This window comes from Suncus etruscus, chromosome 16 (genome assembly GCF_024139225.1).
Source record: "Suncus etruscus isolate mSunEtr1 chromosome 16, mSunEtr1.pri.cur, whole genome shotgun sequence".
NCBI classification, from domain to species: Eukaryota; Metazoa; Chordata; class Mammalia; order Eulipotyphla; family Soricidae; genus Suncus; species Suncus etruscus.
The window spans coordinates 45,942,067-45,962,090 of record NC_064863.1 but is presented as its reverse complement, the minus strand read 5'-3'; the positions used below and the strand labels follow the sequence as shown (position 1 = coordinate 45,962,090).

General features: G+C 39.4%; 1 protein-coding gene across 1 annotated transcript; it reads right to left on the bottom strand.

Moving 5' to 3' along the window:
• Positions 1-2,063: 2,063 nt before the first annotated feature.
• Positions 2,064-3,507, bottom strand: LOC126032283 (regulator of nonsense transcripts 3B-like). Its single transcript, XM_049789947.1, has one exon. It carries the CDS (start codon positions 3,505-3,507, stop codon positions 2,068-2,070), a length of 1,440 nt encoding a protein of 479 aa, XP_049645904.1. The 3' UTR covers positions 2,064-2,067.
• Between the last annotated feature and the right edge of the window lie 16,517 nt (positions 3,508-20,024).

Here is a 20,024-nt window from a genome sequence, read left to right as displayed (position 1 = left end):
TTCACTGCTTGTCTCCTCTTGGAATTATTTTCTGTGAGGGCAGGGTTACAGGAAGGACTGTAAGGACTGTAAGTAAGGACCTTACCGAAGGACTAGGTAAGATCTAGAACTGACTTTCCTTTCCTATAAAGAACAATTTCTTGTACCAGCCTGAGTCCACAAGCTCCCTGAGAAATCGGGTGGTAGGGATCATTTCCCATGTTCTCAGAACAAGTGGATCTCAGATATAGCTTGATCTTGTGGGAATGGCAGGACATGCTGTCTTTGAAATACAGGGAATTGTAGTACACTTTTATCAGACCTAGATCTCCCAGCATGCAATCGGATGACAGAGGTGGATAAAGGAAAAGTAGAAGATTTCCTTCTTGAGACTGCCTCCTCTCTCCTTCTTACTTCATATAAGTGACCCAGGGAACCTCCACTGGCAACATTACATATACACCAAACATGCCAAACATATGCGTGACCCTTGCTTATCACAATAGCAACAACAAACAACAATAGGGAGGAAAGGGGAAAAAAGAATAAACATTAATTAAAGATATAGCATCTGCAAATTTGAACTCAGTCAACACCCCACCAAAAGAAGAGAGAAGGAGGGAAGAAGAGAGTATTTAAGGGAAAAAAATAGATCTTCAATTATAGAAGGGAAATCACATACAAAGGAATCTTGTTAAAATTAAAACAGTAAATTAAGGCATGAGATATCACTTTACTATGACAAAAATGAATCCCCCAAACTGCAGGGTTGATAATGCCAGATGTTGGTTAGGTAATTCCATGTGGAAAAAGAGGAATTCATGTGCTGCCAGGGGTGGGGGACTAGAGGAAGTGGGAACAGGTGCAGTCATTCTGGACCCAATCTGGTACTTCTCAGTGAAACAGACAGCATGCATCTTCTCTGTTATGAATGATCCCTTTTCTAGTTATATGTCCCAGAGAGACTATTATATTAAGTCTAAAAGGAATTACACAGGAGAACTCATCACAATGGAATTAAGTAATTAGACTTTGGTGGATATCATAGAACACAGTCACAATTATTAGCCACAATTCAGCAAACTAGATGTACCATATTTCATGTAAATTCATTTTCAAAATACACAATTTTTTAATAATAATTTTCATATTTAGAAACTTCTCTTTATTGCAACAATGCAACAGAGGAAGAAGGAAAGTTGCTATGTAACAGGAACGAATATTGATGCAGCTTTCCTTCCTGAAGAGTGTATGCTCAGATTATGGGACCTAAAATAAAACAAAGACTGCATTGTCAAGAATCAAGCAAGGGGACAAGTGGAATATAGGGCAAAAAAGGGGGGATGTTTAACGATATTTTTGCCACTAAGCTCACAGAAGCAAACCATAAAACACCTAAAACAAAACTAACCCTGAAGCTTGCAGATTCAGACATGACACGATGACATTCTTGGCATAAGCCCCCCCCCCCCCCGCCCCCGCCCCATACTTGAACTACAATTGTGTGCTTGCTTGCTGCATTTACACTACACCATAAACAGCGATCACAACGACTCTATATCTGACCATGACTTCGAAATGACTTAGTGCCACTGAAAGTTGATGAACAAAAAAACGTTTTGATGGTAGAACCAGCTGATTTACTTCGAAGGTCACTCCTGTGATCTTTTCTGCCTGCACAGGGCAGTTCCTAGCCTCTCCCTTCGTCTTTGACACCGAAAAATTAGTCTGTAGGAACTGCATAAACAAAAAAATGGAACTTCCCATCTGAACCTGCAATCCGGCTCTTGCTTTGTGCAAAACATACTCCTCTGCAATGGACCCCACCAGCACAGTGACACACACTCTCTCCCCCCCTTTCTCTCTCTCTCTCTCTCTCTCTCTCTCTCTCTCTCTCTCTCTCTCTCTCTCTCTCTCCTCTCTCTCTCTCTCCTCTCTCTCTCTCTCTCCTCTCTCTCCTCTCTCTCCTCTCTCTCTCTCTCTCTCTCTCTCTCTCTCTCTCTCTATCTCTCTCTCTCTCTCCCCCTTCCCCCCCCCCTTTGCCCTGAAGGCACTTCTGGCTTGCTGAACAGGTGCTCTTTGGACTTATCACTCCTCTCCTCCCTTTTTTCTATGGCTAATACCACTTTCCTGCTTTCTGTCTACTCCTGCATCTCCGGGCTTGTTGGTGTCCTGGGGAGGAAGAAGACGACTGCGGCTTCGAGCTCCTGGCTGGTACAACTGCATGGCAGGGCGATCCTTGTTTCTTATGCGATCTCTCTTAACCACTTCGTCTTTCTTCTCCCCTTTTTCTGCACTGCCCACTGGTTCGGGTGTTTCGGGCTTCTTGGATTTGGCTCCCAGAGCTTCCTTTTCTTTCTTCAGCTCCTCTTCCTTCCTTTTAAAGGCCAAGGCCTTCTTCTCCTTGTCGTAGCGCTCCTTCTGCCTTCGGCGCTCCTCCTCCTGTCGTCGGAGCCCTTCTCGTTCCCGAAGGATGCGCTCCTGGTCACGCTCAAAATCCCGATCACGGTTACGGTCATGGTCACGGTCTCGGTAATCTCTGCTCAAGTCCTCTTCGAATCTCTTAGGCTTTTCCTCTTGTAACTCCAGCTCAGGGCGTTTGGCCAAGGTACAAACAGGCCCGCCGGCCCTTTGGTCACTCAGGTTCTCTTTGTCCAACTTCTTGGCCTTCTCTCTTTTCTCCACTTCCTTGTCGTCCCCTTTTTCTGGCTTCTTGAGCAACTTAATCTTTGGTTCTTCCTTTATCTTCTCCCTCTCTGGAATCCGTTCTACTTTCTTGAGCTTTTCTATCTCCTTCCTTTGGCGCTTTTCTTCTTCTTTCCACTTGTGTCTCTCTTCTTCTCGGAGCCTTTTGCGCTCCAGCTCTCTCCTCCTCCTCTCTTCTCTTTTTTCTTCTCTCATTCTCTGCTTGTTTTTCAGGAAGCTCAACAGTGGGGTTGTCCTTTTAGCTGTTAATTCTCTATTTTTGGCTTCGATTTCCTCGAGTAGAGTCTCTAGAGTAGATGCCATCTTCTCATTATCCGCAGCATAGGTCTCCAAAAATTTTCTATATTCTGGGTCATCATCGATCGTCCCAGCTTTGGTATCTCTTTTCTTCGTCTTCTTTTTTGCAGCTTTTTGAAAAGGCGCAAATTCGACGATAGCAGGATATTCCTGGCCTTTATTGTCAAGGAATACGTAGCCATCAAAGCGATCCCTGAACAAGAGAATATCTTCTTGGTTCTTAAAGTTGATGTACGCTCTCGAATACATATGAGGGTACAAACTAGTATCATTCGAGAAAAATTCAAAATAATCATGTTCAGGCAGAGGCTGAAGATGTTCCAGAAGTTGATCCTTGGTCAGTGTGGGAGGTAACCTGCGAATCACTACCTTGCTCAGCGCTTTTTTCTTTTCCCGGCTCCGGTCCTGCTTATCATCACCCTTGCTGTAGTCGGCTGAAGCCCCAGCGATATTGCTCGCGGCCCCTTGGGGCGTTAGGAGGGTTACCCGCTTCTCCCTGGGTTTGTAATCCCGCTCTTCCTTCATGGCCACGGCTCCTCCGAGCGGCAGCCGTTAACTGAGCCGTTAAGCCGTGGAAGCCCAACCACTTTCCCTCAGTTCCCGTCACAACTCCCCAAATACCTAATTTTTTAATGCACGCGTTGTCTATCTTTCAGAAATACATACAGAGGTAGGACAGTTGGGATCATTAGAATGAGGCAGGAAATGGAAGTGAAGATATAAAGGATCTGAAAGGGAAAAACAGGCAAAAAGAATAAAAAACGGTGAGAATAAGAAAATGCAAAGAGCATGATAACTTCTGTACAGCCAACATATGTTCTGACTAAGAGGTTTCAGAATTTCTTTCTTTTTTTTAAATAACTTTATTTAAGCACCATGATTACAAACATGTTTGTAGTTGGGTTTCAGTTATAAAACTGTAGAATCTCTTTTCAAAGAGCAAGAAAAACTTTCTTGACACTTGAAATAATCCGAGAGGAGAAAAGTCTCTGAAATTTATGAATCTGAGCCAACGATGTTAAACAAACAAACAAAATATCTTGAGCATTAGTGTTCTTACCAATTTGTATTCAATCCAGAGCTCAAGGCACTGGGAATACAGCTATGAACAACACAACAGCAGAATAACTAGTTAGAAATTTGGGGATCAAAGGTAATCAATCACCATGAATGTAGTAATAATAGATGTTGTTGCTAAAATGTCTGTCCAAAGTGTCTTTTTTTAATAGGTGTTAGGAAATTTTGATGATGTAGGAATAAGGGTCCTTGCCATTGCTTTAATAGAAATAGAAATATTTTAAATAGAAAGCAATAAACCTCATATTTACAGATTCAAAATTTTTCTATATAATTTAAATATACACATTTTCTTAGATGTTTGTCAGAACTTTAAAAAAATTCAGACTTATTTTATCCCATTTCCACTTGTAAATTGTGTGCTCATAAACAGTGTGTGTGTGTGTGTGTGTGTGTGTGTGTGTGTGTATATATTTTTTTTTTTTTTAAATAGGGGAGCGTGTAGGACCAAAGGAAGGGTTTGGGAAGGGATCTGAAGGGAAGATGAGATTCAAGCCAGGTGAGAACTGTGGAGCCCTGATCTGGTGGAGAGATGGAAGCCAATTGTTCTTCTGTTTATCAGTGTCTGCTCCCCAGGCCTCTTCACCACAGCCCTGCTTGCCTGCCCTGGGCATTTCAACTCCTTGGTTAACTGAAGAGGGCTCAGATAGCAAGCACCTGCCTAGCTGGAGAGAGGAAACACCATCTCAGGATTACTTACACACTGTTAAGTGATAAGCAGGAGCACAACATCTGTGCTCACAGACTGGCACCCCTGCTAGGCTTCTGATGAGCTTCCTATCCCATCTCAGCCCTAGGTGGCAGCCTCTGGGGCTCCACCCAGGGCCCTTGGCAGAAACAGGATGCAATGTTTCCAAGAGCCCTGAACTGCAGCTGCTTATCTGTAGTGACCAGGAAAGCAGGCAGAAATATTTTTAGTGACCTTCCTTCCTTGGCATGTTTGAAATCCCTGAGCCTCCTCCCTTTATGGGGGAGGTAAGTGAGGCCTTTTAACTGTATGAGATATACACACGAGATATTTTGTGTGTGTGTTTCCCCCCCAAATTATTAATTTATGTAATATTTCATCAAATTCTCATTTTCTACTCTTTAACAATCTTGGGGGAAGATTCTAAACTTTGATTCTTTTGGTTATAGAAATTCCTGTTCAATTGATTTTAAAAGAGCCATTTCACACTCAGTTTCAACTTAAAGCTAGTAATCTATTTTTTCCCCAGGCAATATATTCTACCCAGGGCCTTATAGAGACCTAGGCGATAGTATAGAATTTGTTTTTATTTTTCCTGCACTCTAGATTTTGGAATTAAGAGAGGTCAAGTCATATTCAACCTCTGACATAGGAGAAATATTCTGAGGAAAAACTTCCAAAGTCTTGATACTAGACTTAACACTCAGTGCAAAAATTGAAGATTAGTACCCAGGGCCACATCCTATTGAAAAATTAAATTCAAAAGAAAGAGGGAGAGGCAGAATTCTTCCCTTTTCATAGAGTATGAGCTCATAATCTCAGTTGTCTATGGATCTCTTCACTTAAATAATCTGTGATAGGTGGAAAGAGAGCAAGGAATATAGAACTTCTGAGTTAGAAAGTTCATTTGTAAGAGAGACACAAGCTTTTGCTTTACCTCTGTCTAAGGACTATGAAATGTCTAGAAAAATTCCCGAGTTGGATGTGAGGGTCTATTACTTGACATCAGCACAAAGAAGAGAAGAGTTGCAACTAAACCCACTCCATTTATATGCCCATCTGTTCATCCATCCATCCACCTATCCATCCATTCATTAATCAACATGATTGCCCACTTTATTCACCCACTAGAATTACTAGTATTATTATCCTAAATACAGGACCTTTCTGCTCAAAATCCTATTGTAGAGCAAATGAGTCAAAGGATAATCCTATAGGCTGTTGATCTGTTGAAGAGTTCAAAAACTAATGATTTTCCTCTTATAAAATGAAATATCAAGGTGTTTTAGATTTTTTATTATGATTTTTTATTATAAGCACCATGGTTACAAAATTGTTCATGGTTGAGTTTCAGTCACAGGATGTATACCACTCTTCACGAGTGCACTTTTACCACCACCAATGCTCCAGTTTCCCTCCGACCCACCCACCACAGCCTACCTTGAACTTGAATCACTTGGAATTCTTGTTAATAGACTGCTTCCTTCTTCAAACATGCTCTTTTGGAAACCAGCTATTTTCCTGCAGAGGCCAAAAGCATAGGTGCCCATGTGTGGAATTGCTGGGTGATAGCAGATCTCAAACATCCCTTGGCAGCCATGTGAGTGCATATCCAGACAACTTGATCCTAGAGCTAGTGAGCTCACTCAGCATTTTGGATTTAGCTGTTATGTGTCTGACTCAAACAACAGAAAAAGACCTAAGAATGAATTACTTCATTTAGTTTATTCAACTTCCAAGACTCAAGAGAGAAGAATAAATGAGAGCAGTAAGTTATTAATGACGATGTAATTATTACATAGAAATAGGTAATTGGAATAATTGCTAGAGGCTGAGATTACTCCTAGGGCAGAGCTGTCCAGTGAGGCTTGGAATTGGAGTCTAGAACTTACAAATTTTAGATCTCATGAAAGTTTCTTTACTTTTGTAAACTAATTCCATGTACTCATATATAAAACAGAAATAATAATAGTGTAATCATTATAGGTTTTGGGTGAGAAGAAAATGTGGAAAGGGCTCAAAGTAGTGTCTGGAGTTTACTAAGCACTAAATGTTAGCTCATATGTCAATGATAATTATTATTGAAATTAGTGGTTTTATGGAACTGAACAAAGTTTCTTCTAAAATATGATCATTTATTAAACATTAAAATTTTTTTTGTTTTAATCTTGTTTCAATCAATCTTTTCTCCTTGTTTCAATCAATCTTTTCTCCTTGGTCCTTGAGCAGCCAAGTCGTGCAAACTTGGTAGCAAACCATCCTTGTTTCTGCCTGCCACAAATTTCGAAGTCTAGGCTTTCCTAGTTGTCCTCATTGTTTTGGGGGTGGAGGTGATGGGAACCTTCTGTTCACCCCTTTAATCTCCTCTTCCAATGCCTTCCCCATTTGCTATTCCTCCCACTTCCTCCAGGGAATTGTTTTTTCTTACTTGAAGGGCAGAGGTAACTAAGCAGGCAATTGATGTCTTAATAAAGTTGACAAGAATGAGGAGCAGTGGGATGAAAATGAAACCGGACACTTAAATTGCCCTCTGTGGTCTCTTAATTACTTGTGGTGGCTGAGAACATTATGCTGTGCCCATAAAAGGGAAGCAAACAACTACTGGGTTTTGTGGGAATGCGAGGGTGAATAAAGAATGCTCAGCATCACAAACATTTTTCCATGGTATTATAACTCCCATGATTATGTTAATGCTGGGAAGAGGGATCAGGAACTTTGGCAGACCACTTGTCACCGCAAATCCTACCTCCTTCCATAGTTCTAGATTCTAAGCTTCAATAGCAACATTGTTTTAAAACCTTAGCCCTCATAGCAGAGTTCCATATTGCTGATTTACCTGTTTTTCACTATATTCGATCTCTCTTTTCAGTTAAGATGTTTCTTAGACGAGAGGGTTGAGCAACTTATCTGTCAGTATTTATATATACAGTAGGAATGAAGAGAGAGAGAGAGAGAGAGAGAGAGAGAGAGAGAGAGAGAGAGAGAGAGAGAGAGAGAGAGAGAAACACTGCTATAATTTTTATTGATTTTTCTGGACTTTTTTTCTTTTTAAAATTTATTGATTGATTGGTTTCTGGGCCACACCCGGAGGCACTCAGGGGTTACTCCTGGCTCTGAACTAAGAAATCACCCCTGGCAGGCTGGGGGACCATATGGGGTGCAGGGAATCGAACCAGGTCCCTCCCAGGTCAGCTGCATGCAAAGCAAACGTCCTACCTCTGTGCTATCTCTCCACCCCTTTTCTGGACTTTCTATAAAGTATTTGGTTTAGATATTTATAACTAAAAAGAAATCATGACTACAGCCATTGTGCATCATACAGCAAATCTTGTTTGTTGTTGTTTTTGTTTTATGGAGCCTTATCTGGCTTGATGGTTAGCGTTCACTCCCAGTAGTGGTTAGGGGCCCATACAGGGCCAGGTATCCAACTCAGATCTCTTGCATAAAAAACATATGCTCTGGGGGCCAGAGAGATGGCATGGAGGTAAGGCATTTGCCTTTTATGCAGAAGGTCAGTGGTTTGAATCCCAGCGTCCCATGTGGCCCCCTGAGCCTGTCAGGAGCGATTTCTGAGCATAGAGCCAGGAATAACCCCTGAGCGCTGCCGGGTATGACCCAAAAACAAACAAACAAACAACAACAACAACAACTATATATATATATATATATATATATATGTATATATATATGCTCTGGTTCTTTGAGCTTTTTCCTAAGTCTCTTGAAATAAATATTACCAGAGGGAAAATTATCTATTTTTTCAGCAGAAACCAATTTCATTTTAGGAAAGGGGGACCCATTATTAGGGATCATGCTGTTACTGATTCTACACTGGTTGCTTGAGGTATATTTTTTCAGGGTATCTGAAACTAGCATAAGCAGACCTACTCAGCTTCAGATGAGTTTGGGATATAATAGGCACATAATAAATGCCTGATTATGGCATGAAATAATGACAAACTTCGACTAGTTACTTAAACCATCTGTGACTTCCGCTTATCAAAATCATTGTGATCACTTTTGTGTTTTTAAAAATGCCACCAAATCATTTTGAATTCTAGTTTCTCTTATAGGAGACAAAAACTACTCTTCTTGTATAGTGATTTCCTCAAGTCAGTACAAGGGAGTCGGGGTCATTGAATTCTAAGAATTAAATCCCCTGTCAGGAGTGATTCCTGAGCATTGAACCTGGAGTAGCTCCTAAGCACTCAACCAAAACAAAACAATGAAACTTCAAGAATTAAGGCTTTGAATGAAAGATAAACACATCTTTCTAGTAGGTTTCAATAAAAGAAAAAAATATATTTTTTGAAAGGTAGACTCTAAAGTGAGTCTAGAGACTAGCATAGTCTCTTCTATTCTAAAGAGAAATCTGGACCTGTCCAACTGAGAAATGCAGAAAAGGAGCCTGCTTTTCTGAGTCTGTCTTTGATTTTTCTAGTCCTCAGAGAGTTTGGAGGTTTATCCTGGCAGCCCCTCTGTGCCATCTCCATCTCTAGTCCCACTTTATTTTTCATTGGTTCTAGAAACACTCAAATCTATTTCATGTATTTCTACAGTTTTTTTTAATATAAAACTATTTTCTCCTTTTACCTCCCACATCCAATTATTCCTCTGCCACCACTTCTTTGCATTTTTCTGGTATACTGACTTGTAAGAAGACTGGCAAGGCCAAAATTGTTGAATAAGTAAACAGGAAAAAAAAACCAATCTACATTTAAAATTTTTTTTTATTTTATTGAAACCATTGGGATTTATAAAGTCCTTCATAGCTGGGTTTCAGACATACAATGATTCGGGGCCAATCCACTACCACTACCACTCTCTTCCCCAAGTGCATCTTATACTACCTTCCCTAATCCCCAGCCTGTTAGTTTAAAGGTACATTTTAAGTTTCGTTCATTAAAGTTTGGTTCTCTTGATTCCATTGTTGTTGCCTTTAGCTTGAGTATTTAGTTCTGTCCTTTTTTAACATGACCAATGCGCCTGAGACTGCTTGGTCCCTGACCCGCATCCTTTCATATTTGTGTTGATCCTCTTCCACTCAGATTCTCTCCTTCTCAATGATGTTCAAAGAGAGTTCTCTTTTAGACCATTGCATTTCTTCATGCAGTTATTCTAAATACCACATATAAGTGATATCATTCTGTACTTATCCTTCTTCTGTGTATTTATACACAGTTTTCCAGAGTTAAAGAGTGCAAGCAACCACACCTTGCAAGCCAAAGAGTACCAGCTAAAAGAGATCCAAAGAAAAACACCCAAGGCACATTGTAGTCACAATGATGAATACAACAAGGTAGGGATAGCATAATGACAATATCACAAAGGAAAATTACATACAAAGGAGCGTACTTAAGGTTTACCACAGATTTGTCACAGGCAACCCTCAAAACCCAAACGTGGTGGTGGGATTTATTGACAAAACTCAATGTAATGAATGCTTCATCAAGAGTACTTTATCCTGCTACACTTACATTCAGGTTTGAAGGAAGGATACACCTGATACAGATAACCAGTAGCTCAGAAACTTTATAGACTCAAAACCTGCCTTAAAAAGAAGAACTCGGGCCCGGAGAGATAGCACAGCGGTGTTTGCCTTGCAAGCAGCTGATCCAGGACCAAATGTGGTTGGTTCGAATCCCAGTGTCCCATATGGTCCCCCGTGCCTGCCAGGAGCTATTTCTGAGCAGACAGCCAGGAATAACCCCTGAGCACCGCCGGGTGTGGCCCAAAAACCAAAAAAAAAAAAGAAAAAGAAAAAGAAGAACTGGAGGCTGGAGTGGTGGTGCAAGTGGTAAGGCATCGGCCTTGTCCCCACTAGCCTAGGATGAACAGTGGTTCAATCCCATCCCCAGCATCCCATATGGTCCTCAAAGCCAGGAGCAATTTCTGAGCGCATAACCAGGAGTAATCCCTGAAAAAAAAGAACTGAAAGGTCTACTTTAAGGGAAGGAAGACCCCAAAACACACCAAACTCCTACAAAAATATGACACTACATCTTATGACAATCTTCTCTCTCAATATCAATGGACTAAATGCACCAGATAAGAGACATACAGTGGCAAAATGAATAAAAATGTTGAATCCAGTGCCAGAGAGATAGCACAGTGGTAGGGCATTTGCATTGCATGCAGCCAACTCAGGACTAAAGGTGGTTTGATTCCTAGCATCCCATATGGTCCCTCAAGCCTGCCAGGAGTGATTTCTGAGTGCAGAGCCAGGAGTAACCTCTGAGTGCAGATGGGTTTGAACCCAAAACCAAAACAAACAAACAAAAAAGTTGAATGCAATGTTTTGTTGCCTGCAAGAAACACATCTGAATAGTTAAAGCAAACAGATTCAAAGTCAAGGTTGGAGGGCAATCATTCAAGCAAACAACTCCCTGAAAAAGGCTGGGTGGCCATACTAATTTTAGATGACACTGACTTTAGACTTAAAAAGTTATAAGGGACAGAGATGGACAGGTTTTTTTGTTTTGTTTTGTTTTGGTTTGGTTTTTGGTCCACACCTGGTGGTGCTCAGGGGTTACTCCTGGCTGTCTACTCAGAAATAGCTCCTGGCAGGCATGGGGGACCATATGGGACACAGGGATTCGAACCAACCACCTTTGGTCCTGGATTGGCTGCTTGCAAGGCAAACACTGCTGTGCTATCACTCTGGGCCCGACAGTTTTTAATAATCAAAGGATATGTGAACCAGGAAGAGATCACATTTCAAAATATATATGCACCCAATGAGGGGTAAGCAAAATATCTAAAACAATTGCTGGTAGATTTGAAGAAAGACAGTAGCAACACAGTAATAGTGGGAGACTTCAATACAACCCTGTCACTCCTTGGTAGGTCAACCAGGCCAAATCCTAACAAGAATATACTGGCTCTGAAGGAAGAAATAGAAAAGAGTGGCTACAGGAATGGACTGATAGCACAGTGGTAGGGAAAATTTGTAGCTTTGCAAGGATTCATCAGGGAGTAACAAGAGGCTGACATAAATAATTTATTGTTGCAACTTAAAATATTGGAAAATTATCAACAAAATGAACCAAAAATAGAAGAAAGGAAATAATGAAGCTTAGAGCAGAAATTAATGAATTGGAAATAAAAAAACTATCTAAAAGATCCATGAAATCAAGAGTTGGTTCTTTGCAAAAAATAAGCAAGATTGGGGGCCGGTGAGGTGACGCTAGAGGTAAGGTGTCTGCCTTGCAAGCGCTAGCCAAGGAAGGACCGCGATTCGATCCCCCGGCATCCCATATGGTCCCCCAAGCCAGGGGCAATTCCTGAGCTCTTAGCCAGGAGTAACCCCTGAGCATCAAACGGTTGTGACCCAAAAAAACAAAAAACAAAAAACAAACAAACAAACAAACAAAAAAGCAAGATTGATAAACCATTAGCAAGACTCACAAAGAAAGGGAAAGAGAGAAACTTAATAAACTGAATTAGAAATAACGATAGAGAAGAAATAAACATTAAAAAACAATCCCATTCACAATAGTACCACAGAAACTCAGGTGGAGTCAACTTAACTATAGAGGTTAAGGACCTATACAAAGAAAATTACAAAACACTGCTTCAAGTAATAAAATAGGACATAAGGAAATGGAGACATATGTCCTGTTCATGGATTTGGAGGATTAACTTAATTAAAATGGCAATACTTGGGGCCGGGCGGTGGCGCTAAAGGTAAGGTGCCTGCCTTGCTTGTGCTAGCCTTGGACGGACTGCGGTTCGATCCCCCGGTGTCCCATATGGTCTCCCAAGCCAGGAGCAACTTCTGAGCACATAGGAGTAACCCCTGAGCGTTACCGGGTGTGGCCCAAAAATCAAAAAAAAAAAAAAATGGCAATACTTAAATAAAATGGCAAATTATTGTATTAAAATCATTGTATTAAAACATTGTATAAAACATTGTATTAAAACATTGTATAAAACATTGTATAAAACATTGTATAAAAACATTGTATAAAAACATTGTATAAAAACATTGTATAAAAACATAGGAGTAACCCCTGAGCGTTACCGGGTGTGGCCCAAAAACCAAAAAAAAAAAAAAAAAATGGCAATGCTTAAATAAAATGGCAAATCATTGTATTAAAACTTTCCAAAGCATTAATGCAATCCCTCTAAGGATACCTATAACATTTTTTAAAGAAGTGGACCTAAAATTCATTTCAAACAATTAATGTCCATGAATAACTAAAACAATCCTTTGGGAAAAGTAGATGGAGGCATCACTTTCCCCAACTTTAAATTGTATTATAAGCAATTATCATTAACACTGTGTGGTATTGGAATAAAGACAGGCCCTCAGATCAATGGAATAGACTTGAGTATTCAGAGAATGATCCCTCAGACATGAAGCCAATTAATTTTTGATAAAGGGGCAAAAAACACAAAGTGGTGCAAGGAAAGCCTTTTATACAAGTGATTTTGGGACAATTGGACAGCCACATGCAAAAAAAAAAGCAAACTCAGACCTCTCTTTAATGCAATGCACAAAGGTCAAATCAAAATAGATTAAAGACCTTGACACCAGACCTGAAACTATAAAATACATAGAAGAAAACATAGGCAAAACTCTCCATGACATTGAGATTAAAGACATCTTGAAGGAGGAATCATCACTGTCCAAGCAAGTAGAAGCAAAGATAAACAAATGGGACTACTTTAAACTGAGAAGCTTCTGTACTTCAAAGGAAACAGTAACTAGAATTCAGAGGCCACCCAAGGAATGGGTGAAATTATTCACCAAATACCCATCAGATAAGAGGCTAATATAAGATACTTATACAGTTTAAACAAGAAAAAGAATCAAATCTCATTAAAAATGGGGAGAAGCAATGAACAGACATTTCCTCAAAGAAGAAATACAGATGGCCAAAAGGCACATGAAAAAATGCTCCACTCTAGTAATCATCACAGAGATACAAATCAAAACAACAATGAGATATCATCTCACTCCACAGAGACTGGCATAAATCATGAAGAATAAGAATAACCAGTGCTGATGGGATGCAGGGAGAAAGGGAATCTCATTTACTGCTGGTGGGAATGCCCTCTAGTCCAGCCTTTCTGAAAAACAATATAGATATTCCTTAAAAACCTGGAAATTGAGTTTCCTTATGATCTAGGAATACCACTCCTAGGGATATATCCTAGGAACAATAAACACAATACAAGAATGCCCTCTGCACTTCTATGTATATTGCATTACTATTTACAATAGCCAGAGTCTGGAAACAACTTAGGTGCCAATAACAGATGACTAGGTAAAGAGACTGTGATTTATGTACACAAAATACAATGCAGTCATTAGAAAAAATAAAGTGATGAAATTTTTCTGTATTTGAATGGATGTGGAGATTATTATGCTGAGTGATATGAGTGAGAGAGGGATAGATATAAGATAGTCTCACTATCTGTGGGAAATTAAAAAATAAAAGACAGTATGGTAATAATATCCAGAAACAATTGTGATGAGTGTCAGGAAGACCAGACCATGACATGAAGCTTGCTACAAAGAGTGGGAGTGTAGTTAGAGAACTAACTGCACTGACCATTGCCATGACAATGGTAGTTGGAACTGATCACACTGGACAAAAACTGGGTGCTGATAGGAAATAAAAATGATGTGCATTGCACCTCCTCTTTGATAGTAGTGCTAACCACATTGTTAGAAAGGAAAGAGAGAGGGGCCAGGGCATGGCACAGTGGTACTTGCATGCGGCTGACCTAGGATGGTCTGCGGTTCAATCTCCCAGCATCCCTTATGATCCCCCAAGCCAGGAGCAATTTCTGAGCTCATAGTCAGGAATAACTCCTGAGCGTCACTGGGTGTGGCCCAAAAACTGAAAAAAAAAGAGAAGGAAAGAGAGAGAGAAAAAGAGAGAGAAGCAGTGAGGAGGGAAATGTGGGGCATTGGTGTGGCAGGAAAGTTTCACTGGTGAAGGATGGTGTATATTCTATGACTTAAATCTAACTATGAACATTTCCATACCACAGGGCTTAAATAAAGACATTATTATTTTAAAGAATTTAGGAGTTGTATTATGCAGCCATTAGGAGAGATGAAATCATGAAGTTTTCCTATACATGGATACATGGATGTACATGGAATCTATTATGCTGAGTGAAATAAATCAGAAAGAGAGAGAGAGAGAGAGGAGAGAGAGAGTGAGTGTGAGAGAGAGAGAGAGAGAGAGAGAGAGAGAGAGAGAGAGAGAGAGAGAGAGAGAGAGAGAGAAAGGGAGAGAGATATGCAGAATGGTCTCACTCATCTATGGGTTTTAAGAAAAATGAAAGACTTTCTTGCAATAATAATTTTCAGAAACAAAAGAGAGGAGGGCTGGAAGTTACAGCCCACTTCATGAACCTCCCCACAAAGAGTGATGAGTTTAGTTAGAGAAATAACTACATTGCTAACTATCCTAACAATGAGAATGTATGAGGGAAATAGAAAGCCTGTCTAGAGTACAGGCAGGGGCAGGTTGGGGAGGAGGGATATTTGGGACATTGGTGGTGGGAATGTTGCACTGGTAATGGGGGGTGTCCTCTTATATGACTGAAACCCAACCACAATCATGTTTGTAACCAAGGTGTTTAAATAAATATTATTAAAAAATTTAGGGGCCCAGAGAGATAACACAGCGGTATTTGGCTTGCAAGCAGCTGATCCAGGACCAAAGGTGGTTGGTTCAAATCCCGGTGTCCCATATGGTCCCCTGTGCCTGCCAGGAGCTATTTCTGAGCAGACAGCCAGGAGTAACCCCTGAGCACTGCCGGGTGTGGCCCAGAAAAAAAAAAGTAGGAGTTTCACTGTATTTTTTGTGTATGCATATTTTCTGTCTTCCTCTGTCTCTAGAATTAAAATTGTTATATTGCATTCTGTCTGATCTTATAACTTATTTAATTAAATTCTCATTGATATTTTACCCTATCATGAACAATGTATTTGAAATATTTATATTTCCTAAAATATTACTTCAGTTTGCTTTTTTAATACTACAATTAAGCCCAAAGATTTAACTATTAGTGAACAGAACTAATAAATCAAGAATATTTGTGAACAGAGGATGGAGTGATAGCACAGGAGTAGGGCATTTGCCTTGCATGCAGACAATCCGGGATGGATCCAAGTTCTATCCATAGCATCCCATATGGTCCCTCAAGCCTGCCAGGAGCAATTTCTGAGCTCAGAGCCAGGGAGTAACACCTGAGCATTGCCAGATGTGGCCCAAAAACCAAATACGAACAAACAAAAAAAGAGTATTTGTGGACAACTTTTGAAATACTTTAAGAATATTACACTACAATGAGGCTGATAGCTAGAACTTTGTGTGTGTGTGTGTGTGTGTGTGTGTGTGTGTGTGTGTGTGTGTTTTAGGTCACACCCGGCAGTGCTCAGGGGTTACTCCTGGCTCCAGGCTCAGAAATTGCTCCTGGCAGGCACGGGGGACCATATGGGACCCCGGGATTCGAACGGATGACCTCCTGCATGAAAGGCAAACGCCTTACCTCCATGCTATCTCTTCGGCCCCTGATAGCTAGAACTTTTAAAATATTTCCTCTATAATAATTTCTAGTGCTTTTTTTTCTGTTTGTTTTTGTTTTTGTTTTAGCCACACCCGGTGATGCTCAGGGGTTACTCCTGGCTATTCACTCAGAAATTGCTCTGGCTTGGGGGATCATATGGGATGCCGGGGGATCAAACCGTGGTTTGTCCTAGGTTATGCTCACAAGGCAGATGCCTTACCACGAGCGCCACCGCTGTAGCCCCGACAAATGTTTTTAACGATCCTTAAAGGTGATACATTTTCTTTTTCTTTCTTTCTTTCTTTCTTTCTTTCTTTCTTTCTTTCTTTCTTTCTTTCTTTCTTTCTTTCTTTCTTTCTTTCTTTCTTTCTTTCTTTCTTTCTTTCTTTCTTTCTTTCTTTCTTTCTTTCTTTCTTTCTTTCTTTCTTTCTTTCTTTCTTTCTTTCTTTCTTTCTTTCTTTCTTTCTTTCTTTCTTTCTTTCTTTCTTTCTTCTTTCTTTCTTTCTTCTTTCTTTCTTTCTTTCTTTCTTTCTTTCTTTCTTTCTTTCTTCTTTCTTTCTTTCTTTCCTTCTTTCTTTCTTTCTTCTTTCTTTCTTTCTTTCTTTCTTTCTTTTCTTTCTTTCTTTCTTTCTTTCTTTCTTTCTTTCTTTCTTTCTTTCTTTCTTTTTCTTTCTTTCTTTCTTTCTTTCTTTCTTTCTTTCTTTCTTTCTTTCTTTCTTTCTTTCTTTCTTTCTTTCTTTCTTTCTTTCTTTCTTTCTTTCTTTCTTTCTTTCTTTCTTTCTTTCTTTCTTTCTTTCTTTCTTTCTTTCTTTCTTTCCTTTCTTTCGTTTTTGGGCCACACCCGGTGGTGCTCAGGGGTTACTTCTGGCTGTCTGCTCAGAAATAGCTCCTGGCAGGCACGGGGGTCCATATGGGACACTGGGATTCGAATCAACCACCTTTGGTCCTGGATAGGCTGCTTGCAAGGCAAACGCCGCTGTGCTATCTCTCCGGGCCCAAAGGTGATAAATTTTCAACTTGAAACAGATATGATCTTTAAGATAGTACATAATATTGAAGTGAATTAATATCAATGAAGTGATTTTATAAAACAAATATTTGTCTATCACTTTTTTTTTACATGTTTTTGATACCAGAGATCAAACCTAGGACTTCACTTGCAAAGCATGTACCCCAATGAGCTACAGTTTTGACTTATTTAACTTTTAAAAATAGTTACTGTAAATGAAGAGGTTAACTTTTTTTCTGTAGGATTGAATAATTGACTAGTACCAAGAAAATTAACAAATAAAGTAGTAATGATTAAATAGATAACTGCCCAAATGATGGGAAGTTGGAGTTTAAAACGTCACATACAGAAAAGATATTGGTAATGGGGTAATTAATTTTAGTTTTAATGTTGTAGGGGCCACTTAAGAGTGCTGGAGTCCTCTAAGGTTACTACTGTTAGTGCTCATAGGGCTATGCAGTGTTGGGGATAAAACCCGAAAATTCAATGCCTTGCACTTATTAGACAAGTGCTTTACTTCTTGAGCCACATTACTGCCCTGTGTGATGGTTAGTTTTATAGGTCAGCTTAGCTAGTACCCATTATTGTACTAGTTGTTTGGTCAAACACTAGTCCTGATCATGGCTTTTTCAACTTTCTCCAATTGAGACCCTTTTTTTGCCTCAGAAATTTTTGTGAGACTTTGGGTACATAGGTAAATAAAAATATTTACTATAAAAATCATAGGTAAATTTATTTTGAAACAAAATTTTAAGAATTGTTTTATGACTTCCAGATTCATTTACTTGTCCTTATAAAATTGTGATCCATAGTTCAAAAGTAGGAGTCTAGATATTTCGTTTTTCTTTTTAAATCTTTTTGCTCAGGTTTTACTCCTGGCTCTGCCACCAGAAATCACTCCTGGCAGGCTCTGGGACCATATGGGATGCCAGAGATCGAACCCAGGTAGGTTCCAGGTTGGCTGTGTGCAAGGCGAATACCTTACTACTGTGCTATTTCTCTGGCCAAAGGGTCTAGATATTTCTCTGAAATTATTTTTTAGATGAGGTTGACATCATATATGAACTCACAATGATTTAAATAAAATTATTCTCAGTTAAATGAGATTATATATATATATATATATACATATATTGGTTTTTAGGTCACACCCGGTAATACTTAGGGGTTACTCCTAGCTCTACGCTCAGAAATTGCTCTTAGCAGGCTCAGGGACCATATGGGATGCCGGGATTTGAACCACAGACCTTCTGCATGCAAGGCAAATGCCTTACCTCCATGCTATCTCTCCAGCCCCGAGATTTATATTTTAAATCAGTAGATCTTGTATAAAGTTTTCATTATGTGAGTGGACCTCACTAAATATGTTGAAGGATTTATAAGCACAGATTAAAATATCCTAAAGAAGAAGGTATTCTCCCTCCAAAATGCAATATAAAAATATTGCCTGAACTAGAACAACCAGTTCTTGTTGGATGCAGAGAGAAAGGTACTCTCATTCACTGCTGGTAGGCATATTAACCAGTACAGCTTTTTGGGAAAACAATATGAACATCCCTCAAAAAACTAGATATTAAGCTTCTATATGATCCAGCAATACCACTTTTAGGTATATATCCTAGGAACACTAAAACACCATGCAAAAAAGCCCTCCACACTCCTATATTCATCGCAGCACTATTTACAACAGCTAGAATCTGAAACAGCCCAGGTGTCTGAGAACAGATGAGTGGTTAAAGAAACTGTGGTACATCTATATAATGGAATACAGTTATAAAGAAAAATGAGGTTAATTAATTTGCTTATACATATATAGACACAGAGAATAGCATGCTGAGTGAGTGAGATGAGTCAGAGGGAGAGGGATAGACATAAGATAATCTCACTCATTTATGGGATATAAGAAAAATAAAAGATACACTGGTGATGGGTGGTGTTCCTTTTATGACTGAAACCCAAACACAATCATGTATGTAATCAAGGTGTTTAAATAAAAAAAATTATGCATTAAAAAAAAAAGAAAAAGAAAAAGAAAAGATAGTAAGATAATAATATCCAGATAAAATAGAGATGAGGGCTAGGAGGACTATTAATGGTAGAAAGCTTGTCATAAATACTGGAGTAGGGCATTTAGGGCAGAGAAGGGACCAATCTTACAATGATAGTTGGAACTGATCAATTGGGACAATAACTGGGTATTTAACAGATAAAGTGATATACACTTCATTAATAATATAGCAATCCAGAGTGTCTAAAGGGGAACAAAAGGTTAAGAGAGAATGATAGAGGAGAAAGAGAGAGATGGAGGAGTTAAAATGCCTGCACCAGAAGCAGGCAGTGGGGAGGGAAGGGAAGAAAATTGGGGACATTGATGGCAGGAAATGGTCTCAGGTGGTGTACATTTTAAGACTGAAACCTAATCATGAACTTTGTAATCACAGTGATTAAATAAAAGGGAAAAAAAATCTTACTGAATTTCTAGTCTTCAAACTCAAGACTGCAACATCAATTCTTGTTGGAATTTTCCTTCTCGCCTCCCTTTTCCTCTCCAATACTGTCCTTTCTCCTCAGCCCCTTACGTAAACCTCTCCTCTCTTCTTTTCCTCTAGTCTCTCCTACTTATTTGTATAGCAGTCATATCATATTAACTTCCTTCTTTGATGACTGTTCATTCAATTACCAGTTATTCCCAGAGTTCTCAAATAAATAATCCTATCTATAGTGTTATTTATT

Excerpts from the sequence above, each read along its gene's own strand:
- LOC126032283 (XM_049789947.1), bottom strand. The coding sequence starts at position 3,507 with ATGAAGGAAGAGCGGGATTACAAACCCAGGGAGAAGCGGGTAACCCTC.